The sequence below is a fragment of the Falco biarmicus genome, chromosome 2 (genome assembly GCF_023638135.1).
Source record: "Falco biarmicus isolate bFalBia1 chromosome 2, bFalBia1.pri, whole genome shotgun sequence".
NCBI classification, from domain to species: domain Eukaryota; kingdom Metazoa; phylum Chordata; class Aves; order Falconiformes; family Falconidae; genus Falco; species Falco biarmicus.
The window spans coordinates 19,725,621-19,747,150 of NC_079289.1; the positions used below are offsets into that span (position 1 = coordinate 19,725,621).

General features: G+C 35.2%; 1 protein-coding gene across 17 annotated transcripts in view; it reads right to left on the reverse strand.

Moving 5' to 3' along the window:
- Positions 1 to 21,530, reverse strand: part of PSPC1 (paraspeckle component 1) — a 68,153-nt gene that overhangs the window by 32,845 nt on the left and 13,778 nt on the right. For 7 of the 17 annotated variants that reach the window (XR_008820186.1, XR_008820185.1, XR_008820181.1 and 4 more), the window contains exon 7: positions 2,765 to 2,822. The exons of the other annotated variants lie outside the window; for them this stretch is intronic. Coding sequence is in view for 1 of the 7 variants with exons in the window: in XM_056328565.1 (XP_056184540.1) it covers positions 2,765 to 2,822 (58 nt within the window). In the remaining 6 variants the exon portion in view is untranslated. The remainder of the gene's footprint in view (positions 1 to 2,764; positions 2,823 to 21,530) is intronic. 17 annotated transcript variants of the gene reach the window in all.

Genomic DNA, 21,530 nt, shown 5'->3' on the forward strand with positions numbered 1-21,530 from the left:
CCCTACGGCAAACCAAAGTTATGTGCAAGTCAATGCTTCTCACCTACCCAGAGGCATGACCAGTTCATGTAGCAGGTGAAGACTGTGCTACCATTCAAGAGAATCAGTTGAATATGCCCTAAACCTGTTTTTTAGTATCATCCATTTAGTGACTAAATATGGAAGGAAAAGGAGAAGTCTACACTGTCAACATAAGGAGAAACCTTTATTTTCAGAGGCTAGAGGTACTCTGCAGGACTATCATGATAGCAGCACTTAGTGGCTGGTACTAGCTCCATTAACTAAAAGCAGTCAGTGCTGTTACCTGTTACTGACTTGTTTACCAGCCTAACTAAATTTGGCCACCTGGCCACACACAGGTAGTGTTTGCTTATCCTTCAACTGCAACAAAGTTCTTACCCTCTGTATCATACAAATACACCCATATTGCTTCTAGGGTGATGTACAGCAACTTGTAGTATCAAACCTTTATAGTATTAAACTGATTTCAGGCAGAGTCAGCACTGCCAGGACAACTGGGGAGTGTAATGCAAGGAGAAAGTGGTGTCCTGCACAGTTTCAGTAAGAGGCCACTATGGCATTTTAGCTATCCCTCAGAGGTTCTCCTAGCTCCGAAACAGACTCTAAAACCTAACCACTTGATTGCCTGTTCTTTTTGATGGGACATTGAAGTTAGCTGTTATTTCAATAGAGCAGGTTCAGCAACAAATTGAAAGCAGTCATCCCGTGTTCATGCCACAGGTCACAAGACACTTAAAAAAAAAAAAAGGTATTTTTCTGCAATCTGGAGGGCTGAAAAAAGCACACTCAGTTTTTCCAAACTCCACAGGCCAAGGTCTGGCACAGCTGGCAATAAGCCATAGTCAATAACCCTCATCAATGCAGAGATCATTCAAAAAAAAGCCGTTGTTTTTTTTTATATATATATATCTATCTCGAAAAGTTTTATCAGCTGCACTTAGCATTACGGCTCCAGTTAAGTGTTACGATGAGGCATACAGAGCCTCTCAGAACCTGTTTGCTGCAGAAAACTATGTAAACATGAGAGGTCCCACACAAGTCAGCCCAACACTAATTAAGTCTGTCACAGAGGTACCTTGCTTTCTAATAACACTGTATCATGCAGGTATTTCAATTACTGAAGGTACTCCAACTCCCCACTGTCCCACATGATAAGAAGTCACAAATGGCACAGGTAAAGGTCAGTTACAATTCCAACAGAAAGGCTGGAAAAGGATGCTAAGATCACAATTAAAGGTCTACTATTTAAAGGTCTACTGCAGGTTTCTGGGGTCAGGTTTTTTTTGTTGTAGTGGTGGGGTTGTTAATGGGCTGGAGAAAACAAAATCTCTAGTGAGCTAACCTAAAATCTAGATACCATGGGAACAAACTCTATCTATACCTATTTGCTATGAATATTTTTCCCTTTAAAAAATAGTAGCTGTTATTATAACTTATTTCTAAAAGCATTTTTATCAAGTTTGAAATCAAGGCATAGCACAAAGCTTACAAAGCAAGACTATGAACATCACTGCTAAGCATTAAAACCTGACAAGAAAAGGGTTGTGAACACACTGCTATAAATTACACATTCAAAATATGTGCATAAAAAGTGTATCTTGTGGTCTGGACAACTGGCACAGTATCAGTATTTACACAGTCTCCTGATTAAATGAAGTTTTCAGGTAGAGACTGCAATAATACACAAAAGAAAAACTATAAAAAATTAGTCACCATTTATGCTTCAGCTTATTATTTGCAGATGATTTTACAATTATTTTTTAATTTCTTCTTCTTCACTGAAAGAAAAAGCCCACTTCTATTTTACAGCTATAAATGTGTCAATAAACGCAAGGAAATGATGAATGTTGTATTTTAAAAACTGGACCAAGCAGATTCATTAGTTTATAAATTCACATTACTCAAAGGTCAAGCGACAATGTTCACTAAGATTTGTATGTACTTGCAAATTTAAAATACACAGAATTAATATTAATTTTTCTCTAAATTATCATCTTATTTTAAATTAACATCAGGAAGCTTCCATGAGATATATATATTGACAGTTAATAGTTTAGTAAGATTTGGGTTTTTAAAAGAAATATTCTAGTTTCAGTCTTGTTTAAAAGCAGATATTCTGAAGTAGTAACATTCCAAACACCTTCAGTCTGCAAACTGAAGTAGTGCAAACACTAATTATTAAGAATTTACTTTTCTAGACTTGCCAATAAGTCTTTAGCAGTATTTTAACAATATTTTAAGTTACGAAAGTGAACTGAGAATATTTGTAAATACAGACTTGCAATAAATTAGTAGAACATCAACCACATCACTCATTAATCTTTTGCCAGGTACATCAACAAGAACTTACCAATTTTAAGCTCTACATCATTTCACTGCATGCAATTACAGTTCCAACTTCTCTGAATAGGCAGTCCCTCCAAAAGAACACCAAATACTTTCTGAACAGAAAATTCCTGTTTTGTATCAGGTAATTTCTAGAGCATCACCTTTCCCTGCCTTTTTGTTGCTCTTCACTTGCACATCATATTTTTCTCCCACAGGTAGTCAAAACAGTAAAGATACACCCGGAGGAAAAAAACAGCTGTTTGGAAGCAAAAACCATGAGGTTTTTTTATTTCCTAATACTGTTTACTCCTTTTTTCCAGTAGTTGTCACTAATTAATAGTGCTTGAGTAACATGTACAGTCCCAAAGAAAAAGAAATTTTACATTACAGAAGCCTTTTTCCTTCAGATCCCTACCTCCCATGTTTATTGCTCCACGAGGACCCATATCACCCATTCTCATTTCCTGTTCTCTCTGAAAGTAAACATAGTTTTCATGGTCAACCTATCATTCTTAGAACTTAAAACATACCCATATACTCCATGAAAATAAAAGTTTTCAATTTCAAAAGTTTCCAGTGATTACAAAAATGAACAAAGAATAAAAGTTTACTATACTCCCCTGTTTTTATAAAATCAAATGGAATAAGAAGTTCAATATAGCAATGCTGTACATTTTTGCATAATGGTAAAGGTTAAATATCACAAGTTTCATTTATCAGATGGAGCAGTCTAAAGCTCCCAAATAGTTATGTGATCAAATGCAAATGAATCAATCTTCACACAGTATTTTTCATTATTACGAAGTATATTTACATTTTAACTGTTAATTAAAAAGTGGTCTTATTACAGTATTGCCTAAAGGCCGTGGTTCAACAATAGTCAATCTGGCTTCATGACTCAAAAATGCTTCTGTTGATTGGAAAACAAGCTCTGATGGTATACAAACCCAACCTGCCAGTTCATCTTTCTTCAAATAGTTCTGACTTAACTTGGTGGTGGTGCGGTTTTTAATAAATTATATCACACTATTGATATGTTAGTTCAGATACTGACCATGGTTTTCAAATCAGAATAAAAATGTAGCATCAGCTATATAACTTGCATTTATGCCAAATAGACAAATTGATCCATATTCAATTGATGCTCAGTCATCCAACAGCAAAAGAGTTCTGATGTTACTGATCATGAACCACGGCCTGCTGTGAAACAATACTCAAATGATAGTACCCAGAGTGGCAAAAATCATCCCTTAGGTGAAAACAAAGCGAACTACCACAAATAATTCCAATGGATTTTAGTATTATTGCTTATATCAAAAGGATGAGATAGAAACAAATTCACAGTTCAAAAATAAAACTAATGAAACTTACACCAAAAAATTGTTCTCTCATACATTTTCTGCAAGGTTAACATATAACTGATTTGAGTGAACACACATGTGCTGAGAATAAGCATATGCAAAACTATACCTGATTCTGAAAGTCATACCACTTATTAAGAACAAAAGTTCAGATGCACTTTGAAAACAATTCCACATACTAAGCAACTCAATCAGTCTTGCTATAAGCAACCTTTAAATGGAAACATCAATCAAATCAAAATATATTCATAGTATTTTTACAGTTTCACAAAACTCCTTTTCATTCAATTGTATCTGGGAAGCCACATGAGTCTTCTATCTTCACACACTTAAAGCAGCAGACACCAATATTTGACAGAACAGAGTCAATGGTTTTGTAAAAATATCCTGGTATGGGAAACTGTCATAAGATACATGACAAAAGGCTCACAGGTCAGTAACTTTGTTTCTAGTAACTCAACCTACAAAACGTATTTAATGTAAGAAGTATGTACACTATTTTCAAAAGAACATGGCTTAATGTGGAGAAGAAAAGTAATGCCTCATAACTAAAAGACACAGGCAGATTTTAAGGTCCAGCTATGAAAGGCCGTTGATGAACACCCAAGGACCTCCTCTTCTGACCCTAGAACCCACATTAAAACATGCAACTACTTTGTCAGACCTTTCACAGTAAGTTAAGGAAGGATCCTTGACACGTTAAGGAAGATCAGCAGCCCTGTTAGGATCAATCATACCCAAAACTGATAGAAATGAGTTAGTCACACAACTGGCATACAACCTTGTTGACATCAGTCTCTCCTTTTATACCTCAGCCCTGGCATGAAGAGGAAAACTGGCATATCCCCCCTAATGTCAATCCCTAGCCCAACATTCTAGAAAAACACCATGGCTATCAGCTTACATTAATCAGACTGTGTGTGCACATGTGCATGCATATGGGGTATGTGTGTGTGTGAAACAGGACATGCCAAACACAGCTGTGAGACTCTAGCTACAAGGGAGAGAACCTGATTTTGAATTACTGCACATAACTTATTTAATACATCTCAGGCTCAACTACAAGCTGGTGTGGTGTTTTTGTTGGTTTTTTTTTAAATGTGAAATGCGTCATATAAGGTAGGTCCAAGTACAATACCAGCTAGACAAGGATATTAGGTAAAGAGTTATAAAGCTGTACTAGTTACTAGAACTTAACTTGTTTTCTTTGCAAAGGATTGAAGCATTGGCAAGCTGCAACATATACTTCTTTTAAAAAAAGCACACTACGCTTCCTCCTAGCAATAAACCAGGTTTTTGTCAGTTTGAAATGCTACCAGTCTTCAGCTAACAGCAAGTACAACAAAAGAGAGGGGTAGAATCTGTAATTTTCACTTTAAGTCATCTAACCTTTGTAACAAAAACCATGGAGCAATTACTTGCCATTTCATAGCTTTAACTCTGGTGTTGAATTACTACCATATAAAAAACATTTCAGCTATAGACTCAAGATCCATAAATGTGCCTTATGATCTCTGCTGCCTGTTGATATATCAATGTGCCTACTGGAATTATTCTTCTTCCTACTGTACTTGTTCATAACTTTTTTCAGCACAGTGAAATTCTTCTGTACTGTTAACACAGGATTAGCTAATTTAAGATAAATCTCGTCAGAGAAAACACTGAATTTCAAATGTTAACAGACAGCATATATCACTAATGTAATGAAATGCTTGACATATTAACTGCAAAAATATGTACTTGGATCATTTGCCAAAGCCTGTACTTGCAGGAGTCCAGATGGTACCAAAATTCAGTCCTATCCCACACAAATCATGTTCTAGACAGCTATTTACTATGTGAGCATAAACAAGTTATTGCAGGTAAGTTAGGTCATCTATACCATGGGCTTTGCCTAAAATATGACAGAGTAGTGGAACCAGTGCTGGCTGATATTCCAGCCCACCCAAGAGCTTTGTTCTTGTATATTCAAGCCCTTGCAGAACCTAACAATGATAGCATTATCTTCTCAGAGCCTCTTTTCCCCACTAGCAACTGCTCATTCCTGAGTAGCAGCCTGCTTCAGCCCCTTCCCTGAAGCCACCCATAACTACCCATTAACAGGGAGTTAAAACTAAGCAGCAAGAGGAGGGCTAAACTTTTATTAAAGAAATCTGTGGGGAAGCTACTAAGAACCTCTGAAGTTACCCAGTACTTTGGCAAACAAACTAGAAGAGAACTAGAAAAATGGATATGCAGTTAGAGGGGAAAAAAATAAAGCCTTAAGAAAAAGAATGTGTGGTGAAGTATAACTTAACCTTTGGAAAGATTTAAAAAAAGCCCAAACCAAAAAACTAAGTGAAGAAAACAAAGAATAATATCCTGTTGTGAAAGGGTAATTGTTTACACACCTCAAAGGAAAGCTTTCCAAATTACTTCTGTTGCAAAATCCTTGTAAAATAATTAAGAACTCACCAATATAAACAACCCTCAAGGACCCTAAAGAAGGTCTGATTCATCGGAGCAATTTGCTTTTAGAGAAACTGCTATGATGGCACTATAGCATTATACTTGCTAATTACTTTAGATACAAGCATTAGAAATGAAATGTCCTCACAATTCCAACTCATTTTGATGTTAACTGTAAAAAACAGATCTGCACAAAAATACTGAACACATACAGTTTTCAAATTACATATATACTGTACAGTTCATATAATATGGATTCTCCCCTTTTACAAGTATTAGAAATAAGATTTCTTGAGCATTTGAGGTATATCGTGCAACATTCTTACACGTCAATCACCATTGAGACCAGTAACCTAAGCACACAGAGAACTACCAAGATTATTATTTTTTTTCTGGTTTTTAAAAACGTATTAGGATATTTTTAAATTCACTCTATAAAACTGTTTTGAAAAGACACATAAGAATTGATACAGGAGAACGTATCAGATGCAATTCCCTTTTCAAGCTGAAAATAAAAATACAAGTAGTCATGAAACTTTTTTAACTGTCAAACCAATATTACTTTTGGCCTTGCATTTGCAGCAGCCCAATGAAAATTAAAAATCTTGTCTCCAAATGACGCAATACTCATGGTAACAACACTATCAAAAAAGTTATGGTATGGAATAAATATGGCACAGAAGATATTAGATATTTGCAAAAAGCAAAATATCAACAGAAATACTAAAACAACAGCTCATCCAATTTTCTTCAACTGTTTGTGGCCAGGAGATGCACTTCCCAATTAACACAGGACTGACTATTCACTCACCTTTCAGCTAAGGCATGTTAATCAAATTAATGCTAAGATACAACCTCAAGAAAATGCCTTATAAAAAAAGCACACCTACCACATAAACTTAAAACTTGCACATTAACATTGGTAACTTAATTAGCACTTTATCTAGGTTGTATGTGTAGAGCAAGATGTAATTCACAGGGCTGTTGATTCTCACTTGTTTTCATTAAAATGGAAACTGAACTCTATTCTCTAGTAACTTTGTCAAAACAGGTATAACACTTCTGTACCTCTTACCAGAATTCACTACTCCCTTCTAGAGTGGTTTGTTTCATTAAAATCTTTCTAGAAAAGAAACATTATTTCCAAAGGCTTCTCTAGGAGGCCTAAGACCCTTAAAACCTTACACAAAACTGTAATTTAAAGACAACTGTATTTTAAAGACATAAATCATAAAAATGGTTAAAATTGCTAGTTTGGTAGTCAAAAATAGAATTTGGAGAATACCTTTGATAGTGCAGCATTTCTCTTTTCCTCAGAATATTCCACTACTTCGCTCCAATGACTAGCTTACTGGAAGTTAGGCTGCCAGCAAGGAGTTGAAGTAATAAAAGCCTTCTCTTCCACCAACTCCTCGTTACCTTTCCCTCTTTGGTTTATCCATCAATTAAGATTCATACGTAACATCCGGAATTTATACAATATCCTAAAATAGCTCATTTTATTCCATCACATGCAATAACAGTAAATCATTTTAATAGAAAAAGACTGATCTTTCAAAATCCAAGAGTTCTGTGTTTCTGAGCAGTGCTACCTAAATCCAGAGCTAATCACTCCTCTGAGCTGGGTGTCTTCCAGCCTGAACTACTTAAGAATTCTATGAACCGAACAATTGCTCCCACCCATAAGTGTAAAACAGAAACAAGCTCACTTACATCACACAAAATGACACAAGCAAATACATTAAACTAGATAACAACTAAAGGAAATGCAGCTATAGAACACGTAGCATACAGGAAACTACACAGCCCTATTTTTTAAGTAGGGCATCTAATGAAAAGAATTTTCATTACGTTTAATAGCTGTCAATAGGACTGTCAGAGAAAAGCAGATAGATAAAGCCAATTTCCTCCATGGTGACTCAAGTCATGAACAGAGGTGGTGGAGATGACTCATTAAGTTACAGCATTTTAAAAACCTAAACATTTAAAAAAACCCTTATCATTAAAAACCAGGAATACACATTGCATGAAATGCATGCAGATGCATATACTCCAGTAAATGCTACAAATTGGAAAAACACTCCCAGTGGTAGTAACAATGATAATTACAGCTACTGACAAAAACATTTCCGATTTCCCTTATGAAAAAAAGACTTATTATTAGACCAGTGCATTTCTTAAATATTTCCAATATTTCAATAAGATTGTAAAGGAAATATCAATGTTATTAAAATTGGGGAATTTATTTTAAAACTAATTAACAGCAAAAGTATAGGAATGTATTCCGGAAAAACCTCCACACACCACATCCTTGTCCTCTACTTTTTGTTTTGAGAACAAACAAGAAAGATCTTCAACTTCTGTGGGGCCTTCCCTCATTTCCCTTCTACATCTTTAGGAGAGCACTCAGTTGCTGAGGGTAGTCCTCAGCATCTAAACCTCACAGAAAGAGAAACAACTGCAGTTAAAACTAGCCAAAACTATTTACTATTCTAAGCTGAAGTTATTCTTTAAAAATACAAAAAAAATTACCTCTAGCAATGTTTTAATATCACAGTTGTAATAAAAATAACAGTAAATTAATATTAATGTACAAGACAGATACCAAAGCATATTAAAAACATCACTCTTATTATACCTTGTAGCATATACTGGTATGTTTTACATGGAATTAATAAAGAATTGGGTAGGATAGTACTCCATTACAAAAATTCATTAACTAAGAATTGAAAAGCCTCTCAGTGCATCAGGTAACACACATTAACACCAGAAAAGATAGAAATGGATTTCCATTTTGTGTGTGTGAAAAAGTACACGCACTCAACACTTCTTGCAGATTTAGAAGAAACTTTTCAAAAAGAAAGTTACATATTCCCTCAAATGCATCTATATTTTAATACCAGCCATTTCTGAACTTTACAAGATGGAGGCATTTAAGATCTGCCTTTGTTTAGGTAAAACTAGCTTCTACTTTCCAAATCATGCAAGTTGTTTGGGTTTTTTCTGGGAGAGTACAAAGTTAAATAACTGTGATCCTTCTAGTATGCTTTCTTTTTTTTGTCACCTTCCTACAGCTCGATGCAAAACCCAATCTAAAGAAAAGCTGACTTCCTTTGAATACATCAGTCCTCCCATGACGTTTAGGTGAGGTCTCTATATTGACAGTTTTGGAAAAGAAAGCAGTTTAATTGCATTAATATTACTCACATTACAAAGACATTCAGGGGACACCTCACTAACCAGCAATATTTAATAATGCTCTGTAAGAAAATACTATTTAATACAGAAGAGACAGCTGCTAGGCTAATCTAAAAGAGAGAAGCCCACAGACCACTTGGAGGCCCCTCAAACTTGTGAGCATCAAGGAGACAAAGATCCCAGAGATGCAATACATTTTACTGAACACTACATTGTAAATACTGTATGCACTCAAACTGTCACCTATAGCAGCTGCAAAGCCCTATTAATGCAATCTGATTACAACTATTGAAAATCTTCAAGAATGAACAATCATTACATTACTGTAATTCTCAAAAGATATAGCTGCAAGTGATCTTTTTCTTAAGACTAGTTTCAATGGGACTTGTAAAATTTTACATTTTCCTCAAAAGCTAAGTCAAAGGACAGCCAAGTACATTAACATAATCACTATTCTTGTATATTGGCCAAGAATAATTTTATTTCATCCTTTCCAAATACAACTGCTGTTTATAGAGGCAGCAGACCACATGGTGTCCTTTCCTTTGTAATGTAGAAGAATCATCCTATCTACCAGATTTTGCTTACATTTCAGGTGTCCTTTCCTCTTTTTTTTTTTCCCACCCAAAATGTTCTAGTTAATTCTGCCTCTAAGAAAGCAAACCTGTAACATCCTGTAAAAGATGAGTATATACTTACACAACCAAAAAGTAAAACTGGAGCAAAAAACATATTTTCTTTTTAAAAAATGTGGACCAAAATACCACCAGGAAAGTAAGATATTTTTTTCACAGCACAAAAGACTTCCAAACACTCCTGGCATTCATCACCTCCATACGGCACACTGGGCTTGTTCCGGCCTGGAAATATGTTCCAGATACTACTTCAAAATTAGCAAAGGGAAAACTAAAAAATCTTGTAGAAAAATAGTCATGCAAGGTGACAAGTTAACAGCTGGTTAAAGTTCTTTCAAGAAAAAGCCAACTGAAAAAGGCTAATACCTTAGAGTGAAACCTGTCTGCAGTAGCAAGTCACGCTCAGTAAACTGTTCAAATCCTGTCAAAACCAGATTCTTTTCGAAATTTAAGTTTGGGGTAGAAAGTAAACTAGATTAGGAAAACAGCCCAAAATACTTGCAACTGTTGCACGGTTGAGATGTTTTTTCACTCCTTTGCCATGAGAAGCAGAAAATAACTAGTGCTCAGAACTACAGGAGTAAGGCAAATGAACTAGAAAAGACAAATGAAATCCAAAGTAATGGGGGGGGGGAATGTGAATAATCATTACTGTTTTTCAGTGCAGAACAAGTGAACAAAAGAATACTTACTGTCTGAACCAGAAAAGGTAGTAGTATAAACACTTTCTCAGTCACCAGTTTGGAGGCAGAGATATTCACCCATCTTCAATGTTAACAACTGGCCACCACCACTATCACAGAAGTTGTCTACATGCCTACAGAGATTTTTCTGGATGTCTTCATCTAGTGACCTTAGACACTAAACTTGAGAATTGCAAGCTTTTACAGAACACATTCCAAAAGTCAGAACTTGAATAAAAGCACAAATAAATATATTTTTATAATAAAGGTTATGTGCTTTTTAAAGACTTTTTACCACAGAAGCTACTGCAGGTTTTTTGGTTGTTGGTTTTTTTTTTTTTTCTTTCTTTTAACACAGAACCCATACTTTCAGAATACTACATTACAGGCTAAAAATTCAAACGACAATCTAACTTGTTAACAAAAAAGGTAACAGTCTAAAATAACCCAATATTTACTACAGAACCTACTCTGTTGATGACAGAATTTTGCACCATATTGAGATTTATGTCTTTTCGCTTTATTATTTTGACTTTTAGTTACTTGCTGCTTCTCTGAATTTTAATACGGCATTTAAAACAGTGCATTAATATATCATTATTGCTGTGGGTTTTTTCCTGCCTATCCCATTTCTATTTGTTATAACACAGTAAAATACCGTATATGCAGCATTTACAGAATACAACTGACTAAAAAGGTTCCTCATTTTCTCAAACCTGTGGAAAATGTTATCTACCAGTCAAAAAATTAATGCATACAGAAGACAAAATCTGGCCCCGAACTGCATATACCAATAGCAAGGAACAAAATCCAAAGGTTTTAATTCCATGCTCATGCCTCTATTAAATCATCTTTATGTCATCTCTTCTGGTAAAGGAAAAAACTTCCATATCCCTTCATTATCTACGGCTACCCACATGAAGCACTCTCTGAAGGTATAACTTTTTTTCAAATGCCATCACTGCCGATCATTTCAGAACAAACAGGAACAGAGGTCTTCTTTCTATCAAAATTTCCCCTTGATTTAATAATGAACAGTCACAAGGAAAGTAAAATTCTGCTTCTCAAATACTTTAAGGTAAAATTCAGAAATACTTTTTTTACAAGACAAAGGTTCTTAGAGAAGGTAACCACTTTAAAAATCAGGAAATCCTTTTTTTTTTAAAAAAAGGAAGATTATCTGTATTTCAGCTCTCTGAATATCAGCTTCCTCTTTACAACATTCTGTCAATTAACTTGGTTCTGCAACCTTAAATCCATAGAACTAATAAATGAAAACACTTCTCCCAGTTCTATAGCTTAATATCTTGAATGAGAGTAATAAAATTAAAAAATTTTATACAGTTCAACAGCTGAACAGAATGAAATTTTTTTTTAATTTGTAGTCAATTTAAGGCACTAAACTGTTTACTTACCTGTAAAACTACTTTCGAAAAGCAATATCCACCACACCACCGAATTCACAACTGAAACATGTAATTACATTATATTCACATCTTCAGAGGCTTATCAGAGAAATTTATGGTGTAGCTTAGAATTATTCTGGTTTTCTTTTAGCTAAAGAAATGGCATGAGAGTAGGTAAGTATCAAAACAGACATCCATGGGAGCACGGAGGATACCATACTTTCACAGAACAAGCTGCAAAGAATTTAAGATGCACTCCACAAGTCACGCCAGTGGGCGTGGTGTTGAAAGGCTATTTAACTGGTAACGAGGTCTGAGCTAACTGTACCATCATGCAGAAATACATAAAAATATTTAACTGAAAACAGAGTGTCATAAAACAATGCTGTATTTTAGATTTCCCAAGTGTTAAGTTTTCCTTGCACGAGAAACAAATCTAGGCAAATACTGTAACAGCAAACATTTGACTGATTCAAAACAACCTTTTGCAACTGCAAGACTCAAGGATGAGATGAAGTAAAAGCCATCTAGGCTTCCTTAGAAGAAAAATTAACCAGCCAAGCATATCCTTTATCAAGAAGTGTTTATGTAAAAATCTAACAACTTCTTAATTGGAATATCAAATATAACATTGCAAAATCAACTTTAAACACTTTAAAAGCAACACTAGTTATAGCCACAGTGTACTAAATATGACACTTTGCCAGACTTTTGTATTAAGTTTTTCTCACCAAGCAGATATAATACATGATGACTAAATTTTAACACAAAAAAAGAGACTAGTTGTAGCTGCTATTGCATAACTGATCCGAGTTACCAAGTAATTAGAATATGCAAGTATTTGTCAAAAGGAAGCTGAAAGCCAAAGTTTTTCATTGCTACAAAAAGGTCCTATAAGAGAAACTTCTAACAAACATATATAGCTTTCTATATGACTGCTGCTTACAATCAGAATAGTTCGATGTTTTAAGACTTCCCCAACAAAGCTCTGGCCAAAGTTCCCACATACAGCACATAAACAAATAAAACATGAACAAAGAAGCATCAATGGAACTTTCTGGCATGAAACCACGCTCCACAGTTTTCCAGCTCTCCATAGTTTCCCAGCTAGTACTTTTATACAACCTGGAGGCCATTTACTGTAAAACAGGAGCAAGACGAGGTAGACTTGAATGAAGACAGACACTTATTTGAATAAATAAGAGTTCTGAGAAAAACAATATACATTGGACCAGGCAATTCTAGCATTTCAATCAAAAGTTTGAGAAACTAGTCATCTCAACAAATCCAAACTGGTTAAGAAAACCTGCCTTTTAGTTGATCCCCTGACCCAAATTCATACACAGTAATTCTTAAGCTACAGTGGCTGCTTTCATCAAAAGATATCCAATTCATTTATTATAGACCCAAAACTCAGAATCATGTTAGGGACACCATGGGCATCACAACAGGGACAAACAAGAAGAGCTCGTCATTACCTAAAGAACATACAAGTTCCCCTACAGAGAAACAAATATTTAGTTATTCAGAAAAGGCAGAGGAGAACAAACATATACTCCGTAAGTAAATAAAATTTTAAGACTTCCAAAAACCAGCATTATATACAGAAGAAAAACAAAGCCTGAAGAACCTAGTTTTGACATTACATTGTCTTTTTCTGATCTTTTGTATTAATATATTCAGAAGAGACACCAGCTAAACTGCCACAAGTGTATCAACAAAACTGCATTCAGCAACACCAGTAAAAGCAATGTGCTTCATGTTACATACAAAATAAAACTAATACAAATACTTCTTCATCCTACACCATTAGCCACTGTAGGAAACCATAATGGGGACACACACCTTAGGAGAGCCTGTTGTGATAGGACACGGGGTAATGGTGTTAAACTAAAAGAGCAGATTTAGACTAGTAAGAAATTTTTTACAACAAGGATGGTGAACTACTAGAACAGGTTGCCCAGAAAGCTGGCAGATGCCCCATCCCTGGAAACATTCAGGGTCAGGTTGGATGTGGATCTTTGCAACCTGATCTAATTGGAGATGTCCCAGTTCATTGCAGGGGGGGTGGACTAGATGACCTTTAAAGGTCCCTTCCAATCCAAAACACTATGATTCTGTGATGGTGTTTGGGAAAACCACCTTTAAATGGCTGTCCTGGTTTCAGCTGGGATATAGTTAATTTTCTTAGTAGCTGGTGCAGTGATGTGTTTTGGATTTGGTGTGTGAACAAAGCTGACAGCACACTGACATTTTTGGTTGTACCTAGGTAATATTTATTCCAAATCAAGGACTTTTCAGTTTCTCGGGCCCTGCCAGCTAGAGGGCTGGAGGGGCACAAGGAATTGGGAGGGAAAACAACCAGGACAGCTAGCTTGTACTGGCCAATGGGATATTTCATACCATAGAATATCATGCCAAGTATATACAAGCTGGCGGAAGAAGGAAGGGGGCAGGGGCGAATTCAGCATTATGTCATTTGTCTTTCCAAGTAACCATGATGCATGATGGAGCCCTGCTTTCCTGGAGATGGCTGAACATCTGCCTGCTGGTGGAAAGTAGTAAATTAATTCCTTACTTTGCTTTGCTTGCGTGCATAGTTTTTGCTTTACCTATTAAACTGGTTTTATCTCAACCACAAGTTTTCTCACTCTTAACTCTTCCGATCCTCTCCCCCATACCGCTGTGGGGGGAGCGTGCAAGTGGCTCTGTGGTGCTTGGTTGCCAGCCAGCGTTAAACCACGACAATGGTAAACCTTAAATATATTTAATTGACTCCTTAAATGTTGGATTAACCAAGATACTAAGCTCCCCATCTGAACAGTTACAAAACAGCTCTACAGAAAGTCACATCTTTTTTCCAAAAAACACTACCTACTAAAAATGATAATTCAACTAACAGTAACACTGAATCTCTGGGAAATTAAAGTGAAACCTAAAGACAGACTTGATTGAAGACATAAATATCTGACTTAAATTCCATAGTCCTCATGGAAGATTTAATAATCCAAAATAAGCACTAGCTCTGGTAAGGAGATAAACCTACTTCATGCCAACACTACAGAAAGGAGGCTTGTGAAATATTAATGAGAAAACCCCTAAACATTTTAATTAACAAACAGCATTTAGGCTGGTATCGAAAGACAGGCAATCTCACTAAGACAAGTTAATTTCTATGTCTCAGTTTACTGCATTACCACATTAAAATTTTCCACTCCAGGAGAGCTACTGAATCCAAACGTTACAGCCTAAGCAAAAGGTCAGAGGCTTACTGCTCACACTAAGGAAAAAACTACTCAGAAGGCATTGCCCTCTTGAGGAACCAGGTCTATAAATAAGTTTTCCTCACACTAAGCAACAGATCCATTAACAGGTCTCCTGACGACAGAAACCACTATTTCTACAGAAATTACACTTACTGCTTCTTGGGAGTTTTACTATTTAAAAACAGATCGTTTGAATAAAGACAAACTTTTCTTAGCAGAAGAACTTATTTTGGCTGCAAGTCTCAATGCCACCAAGTAAGATCTCAGGATTTAGACAGGTGGATGAGTCCAAAATAGGTATCAAGTAGACAACTGAAACTGAAAGTTAATTTCTTCTTAGTCTGGGTAAATATGTGTATAAACTCCAAGTCAAACTTAACTCCAGTAGCTGAGGAAGAAAAAATGAACATTATTAAGGCACACATTAATTTTAGCTTCTTCAAAATATGTAGGGCATTTATCAAACACATTAACAAAGGATTTTTCTGAATTATTTATAAAACCCTTAATCTTACTTGACAGAAGATGAAAAACTGAAGGACTCAGTACTTAAGGAACTTCAGTTAGGTAAGTAGATTTATTTTTTTCTGTAACTTGTGAGCTGTATTTTCAGAAATCATATTAAAAATATGGAATAGACTTACTAAATCTGCTTTTTAATATTTTTTTCCCTTTTTATCTGTAAAACCCATGAAACAGGAGAAGCTAAGTATGCAAATAGAGTATCCTATAAACAAGTACACCAGATGCATTTGAAGACTTTCCATTAATAACTGTACAAAAATGGCACCTGCTAAATCTGAGGCCTCATGAAACACTAAGACTGACAAAGACTGGTGTCATTTAGGCACTGCATACGAAGCGTCTGAAAAGTGTTCTTTTAGTTTCTTGATCCATCGGTTTTACTAAAAAAAAATGAAGTTATAAACAGATAATCTAAAGAACACACATGAAAAAATTCCTTGTCCATTACTGTAGAAGAGAACAAACCTGGGAGTGCTTATATGCAGTACCGTAACACCTAAATTCATACTGGAGACGTGATCGCACATTAAGGGACAAAAATTACTTATGAATGGTCACTTGCTCTGTTTACAAGCTCACATGAAGTAAATATGTTCTAAAGCACTTTGTGCAAACACGAGAAGATGATGGCAGAATAAAAGGTTTTACTCTCCTAAATCTCTGTAACATAACACAAGAAAAATGCATCACATTACCCTAAATATTCACAGTTCACACATACTAAAATAAGAAATTACTGAAATAAAATGTAACATTGTAATGATTCTTTGCTCCATTACTGAAAAATTACCTTAAGTAGCATCCTTGATACACATAAAAACATAATCTAGAAAGTAAATTATGAACCATCCTAAAATGGCCATGAAATACTTATAACCAAAAAATATCTTATTTCACAAATAGCTTCAGTTTACATATACAAACACATAACATGCTACAAAAAAGATGGCTGAAGTGCTGCATTGATTTTTATGCAATGTCTTTTCATATTAAGAGCAGATACAACAATAGTTTTTATATCTGTCAATGCAATTAAAGGCTGAAAATAATACAATGTGAATATTTTACAGCCTGTTACAGAATTATCCTTCTTGCCTAGAGCACTGAATTTGGTATCTAAAAACCTGAGGAACATAAGAAATGCAAGATTTAAGTATCCATCTACTGATATGTTTCACTGCAATCCTGCAAAACTAAAAAAAAAAAAAAAATAGTGCTAGTGCCAAAACTAAGACCACCCACAAAAATACAAATGGCATGTTCATAAATAGCTTGCTCAAAGGCCTAACATGTTGCTTTATGCACAGGAAGAACAAACTTGATCACTAAAGTAAAACCACTGCCAAGAAATCAGGAATGTTTTGTCAGGTTGTGGGGTTTTTTCAGTTCTACATTTAATGCTCTGCCTTTCTCCAAGCTAGTTTTACCTTAAAAGGCTTTTAAGGTGTCAAACATGAATTACTTCTTCCACAAGAATGTATGCTGGATTGCAATAAGGAGGTAATTCATCTTTCCCAACCAAGCTGTACAAAAGAGCTTTTATAAAGCAGCTTAGATTTATAGAAGTTTTTTAAGAAACAAGAGACTATATTCATAAAACCTCACAAAACTTCACCACCATCAGCTTCAAGTACACTAAGCTGTCAAGAGAAAATAACCAAATTTAGTAGTAGTAGTAATAGTAGAAAACAAATCAAATATGAAAAGATCCTTGGAAATTTTTATTCATGTATTATTGGAAATCTGCCTTTGCTTGGTTTAGTTTTGAATAAAGTAGGAAAAAATTCTGCATTGAGTGAAAATTAAAACTTACATAACTGGGGCTTTTGAGCATGATTGAATCAGAATATGGGGGGGGGTGGGGGGTGGGAAGGGGAAGCAGCTCTATTCAGTTAAGAGCCAAGAAGTACAAAAAAGTGTTCCTGAATTACAGAAGTTCAAGCAAATCTGACAAACTTGTTTCAAAAACATACTACTTATCTTGAAAGTGAACGTAGAAGTGAGCGATAAAGATATACCTCATTAGGCTCTAAATAATAAAGAAATGGGAAGCTACATTTATGAACTGCTCTCCAAAGGACCAAACTCTTAAAACAAAGACTAAGCATGAGGTTGGGGTTTTTTCAATCAAGTTTCTGGTGTTCCTGAAGCTATGAACTTTGCCTCAACAGCAGAAGTTGTAGTGGACTTGGATGAAAAGCTGGAAGACAGATGAGAGCAAAGGAGTAGTAAAAAAGCACATCCCAAACCAGCAGCAATCTCCATTGCTTTAGCAGCTGCCGCTTTATGTTGATACTTAAACAACACACTTGAGCAGCAATGCTTCTGTGTAAGAAAAATTAAAAGGAAAGCAAAACAACATCTCAAAGTAATTTGTGAAGAAGACTAGACATAAAAAAAAGTAACTATTTAGTATACAATTTTACATGAAAGAACAATTTTTACATGAAAGAACAGCTAGCATTCAGAAGTTGAAGCTGATGAACTCAAAAGAAACAGTTCCTTACTGTTCTGTTTTCAAGTTGCACTTGAAAAAGGAAGAATTTCTTTGGAGGGAAGCAGGCAAGGACATTCAAAAATACCACCTCCCTCTTTAAACCATCAGTAAGAGCAGCTGTAAACCAGTATCACAGCTATTATTTCATTAAGTACAATACCTACCTGACACTATTTTGCAGTGTTACTGCAGAATTAAATCTGTGCACCATAAAACTGAGACTACAACTCCTACATATTTTGGTCTCTTCTGTAGACTCATGAAAACTATTTTAATATACTAAATCCAAATCACTCTCTTTTCACTCTTCAAAGTTGGTGACATGAACAGAAGCAGCTCCCAAAACTGAAATTTAGTAAAAAGGCTCTGAGATTTAACAATGTAAATATATGTAAGCCATTTACATTTGGATAGTAACCATTGCACAGTTTGAATAATTAATACACTACTAGCACTCAGAAGCACTTTATTTTTTAAAAAAGTATTTGTGCTGCTGAAAAATTGCTTTCAATCACCATCAGCAAGTTCCTCTTCCAGCAAGAAATATGTATGCAAAATAAAAATTATTAGAGGAAAACAAGCTTCCTGATTAAGCTATTGTGAAATTAGGTGCATACATATTGAGCTGTAACAGCAGATCTCAACTAAGTAACTTATACAAAGCAAGGGAAAAATCCTAACCAATACTTTATCAATAAGTTATCTACTAAAGAACACACAACTAGATTAATATATTGTTTAGGCACCACTAGGCTGCCCATTAGATCAATAATAAACACAATCAAAATTTTAATGTACATCACCATGAACAAGAATGCTTCAGGAAGAGAAATCTGCGCAGAAAATATTTTTACCATCTGTAACTAAACCAAGTTAACTGGTAACTGCATTAAACTTAAGACATTTTTCAAAAGTAGTTACACTGAAAAATCAAAAGGTTAACAAGTTAGGGAAAAGATACAGAAAGAAACTTTGAACAGGAAAGCCTAATACTGCAGCCTTACACGAGAGCTTCCAATTCTGGTTGTCGTTGCACTTACCATTTATGTCCTTCGTTTAGATTGAACAGTAAAAAGGGATAGGATATAAGTGAAGAAAGCTTACTTTTCAAAGCTTTTAAGAAACAAAAACAAGGATTAGAAACAATTATTATTTTTCTTCTAAATACATGGTTGGCAGAAGACTTTAATATGTTGTAAGGATTATGCCAAAAGAGTTTATCAAGACCTGATAGGGTAAAAACTATCCACCAGTATCATAAAATGCAATTTTCATCAAGAGGCAACTTTTAAACTTTTACAATGGAAAATAACTTTTTTCAGTGTGTGTACAATGATAATCTGAGACTGTAAGTAATTACCAGATGAAGTCTGTTCACAGTAAACAAGTATTAGTAAGAATAAACTTAAAATAATTTAGTTGTATAAGAAACTCTACTTAATTGACAAAAGACTTGGTGTATCATTTTGCAATCTCCAGAAATGGTTTAAAATTCTTCTCTGCCGAAAAAAGCAAAGGCTTTTTCAATTCCCATTCACACTATACAACTTAAGTACAGTTATCTACAGACATGCTATAATGGATGCCTATAAAACGATAGGCCATGCTTGGAGGTACAGAGCTGCCCTTACTAGAAACAATTGCTAAAGAAAGTAAATACATCACTGGCATTTTTGTTTCAATTCTTCCTCTTTCACAGTTCAAAGGACATTAGAAATAAAACATGTCAACACATGACCAGAATACTAGTCTGAAGACTGGAGAAAAAAATTTTAAATTATTATATATACCACTTCAACTAACATTAAAAAACCAACACCTGTACTATATATTCTTTTACATAGCTTCTAGTAGGCTTGTCACTGCACAACTACATCTATATATTCTTGCAGTGTATTATTAGTTCCAGATAAACACACAATTCCAGTAATGCAACTCAGTGGGAAAGCTACAAACTTCCAAATTATTCTTCCACACCTTTACCTTTCCGCCAAAAAAGATTAATCACATACACATCACAAAAATTATGCATAGTGATTGAAGTGCTTTCCATTTGAACCATTCCTCTTCCCTTACACTACATTTTTCCCATGTCCAGCACACAAACTTCAACAGTTTCTATTCACACAGAGTTCGGAATTTAAAGATGCAGATAAACGCGAGGATGGCCAAACTGTGACAAGCAATTCAAGCACAAAGACTAAGTAACATTATCTCAAGACAGATGCAAGAAGAAAACCAGTAGAGGTTGCTGGGGCCAACATTATCTGGTCTTCCCCAGCACCCCACGCTGCAGAATAAAGGCCATGACTTCTGCACAGCAATGGAATTCAAGGGAGCTACAGCCATCTCAAGCCTGTGGGTTGGCTCCCCAACTTCCCCTTCCCGCAGCGCTCTGCAGCTTTCAGATCCGCCACAGGATTTCAACAGGTAGCTTATAGGTTCAGAAAGTCAGGCTACCCCAAAAGATGCTATGTGAAAATACTAAGGTGAGGTGAAATTTCGTATCTGGCACTACAGAAGTCACAAACATTAAGTGCTATTTCTAAATTACATCAGACTACTGTTATATGCTATTTCACAAAATATGTTTAATAGTATATGGGAACACACTAAAGGACATTGTGAGTTTTGAATCCTTGACCTTCATCACCGCAAAGAAAAGACATGCTGAAACCATGAAAGTGCAAACATATGGAAATAAATGATTGACTTTTTTCTGCTCCAAGTGTCTCAAAGTACAATCAGCAAAATTAACTGACAGCTGTTAGTAAGATCAAAGGAAAAATTTTCCTTCCTCCCCATCTTTACTATAAACTCTAGGGGGCAGAGGGTGAGGAAAAAAGTGTTCCACAGAGACCAAGAAATCTTTTGTTTTCTAACTTCTCTTAGGATGTTTCAGAACATACATAATATATTCTTCCCAACTCTACAGAAAATGTTATGGTATAAAATGTAAAATAGGTATTTCTTCCACAAAACACAAAATTAGAATGTAGCTGAGAAACCAGCAGTTTATTTTTGATTTAGGTATCAAGTTGTACCTGTAAAGGGGAGAAAAATTCCCTCCTGCAGACTACAGTTGTTTTAATAATGTAAAAGAGTACTATGCGGATCACTTATTTGATGCTTCCTCACTAAGAACAGTAAAAGGTACCCTCA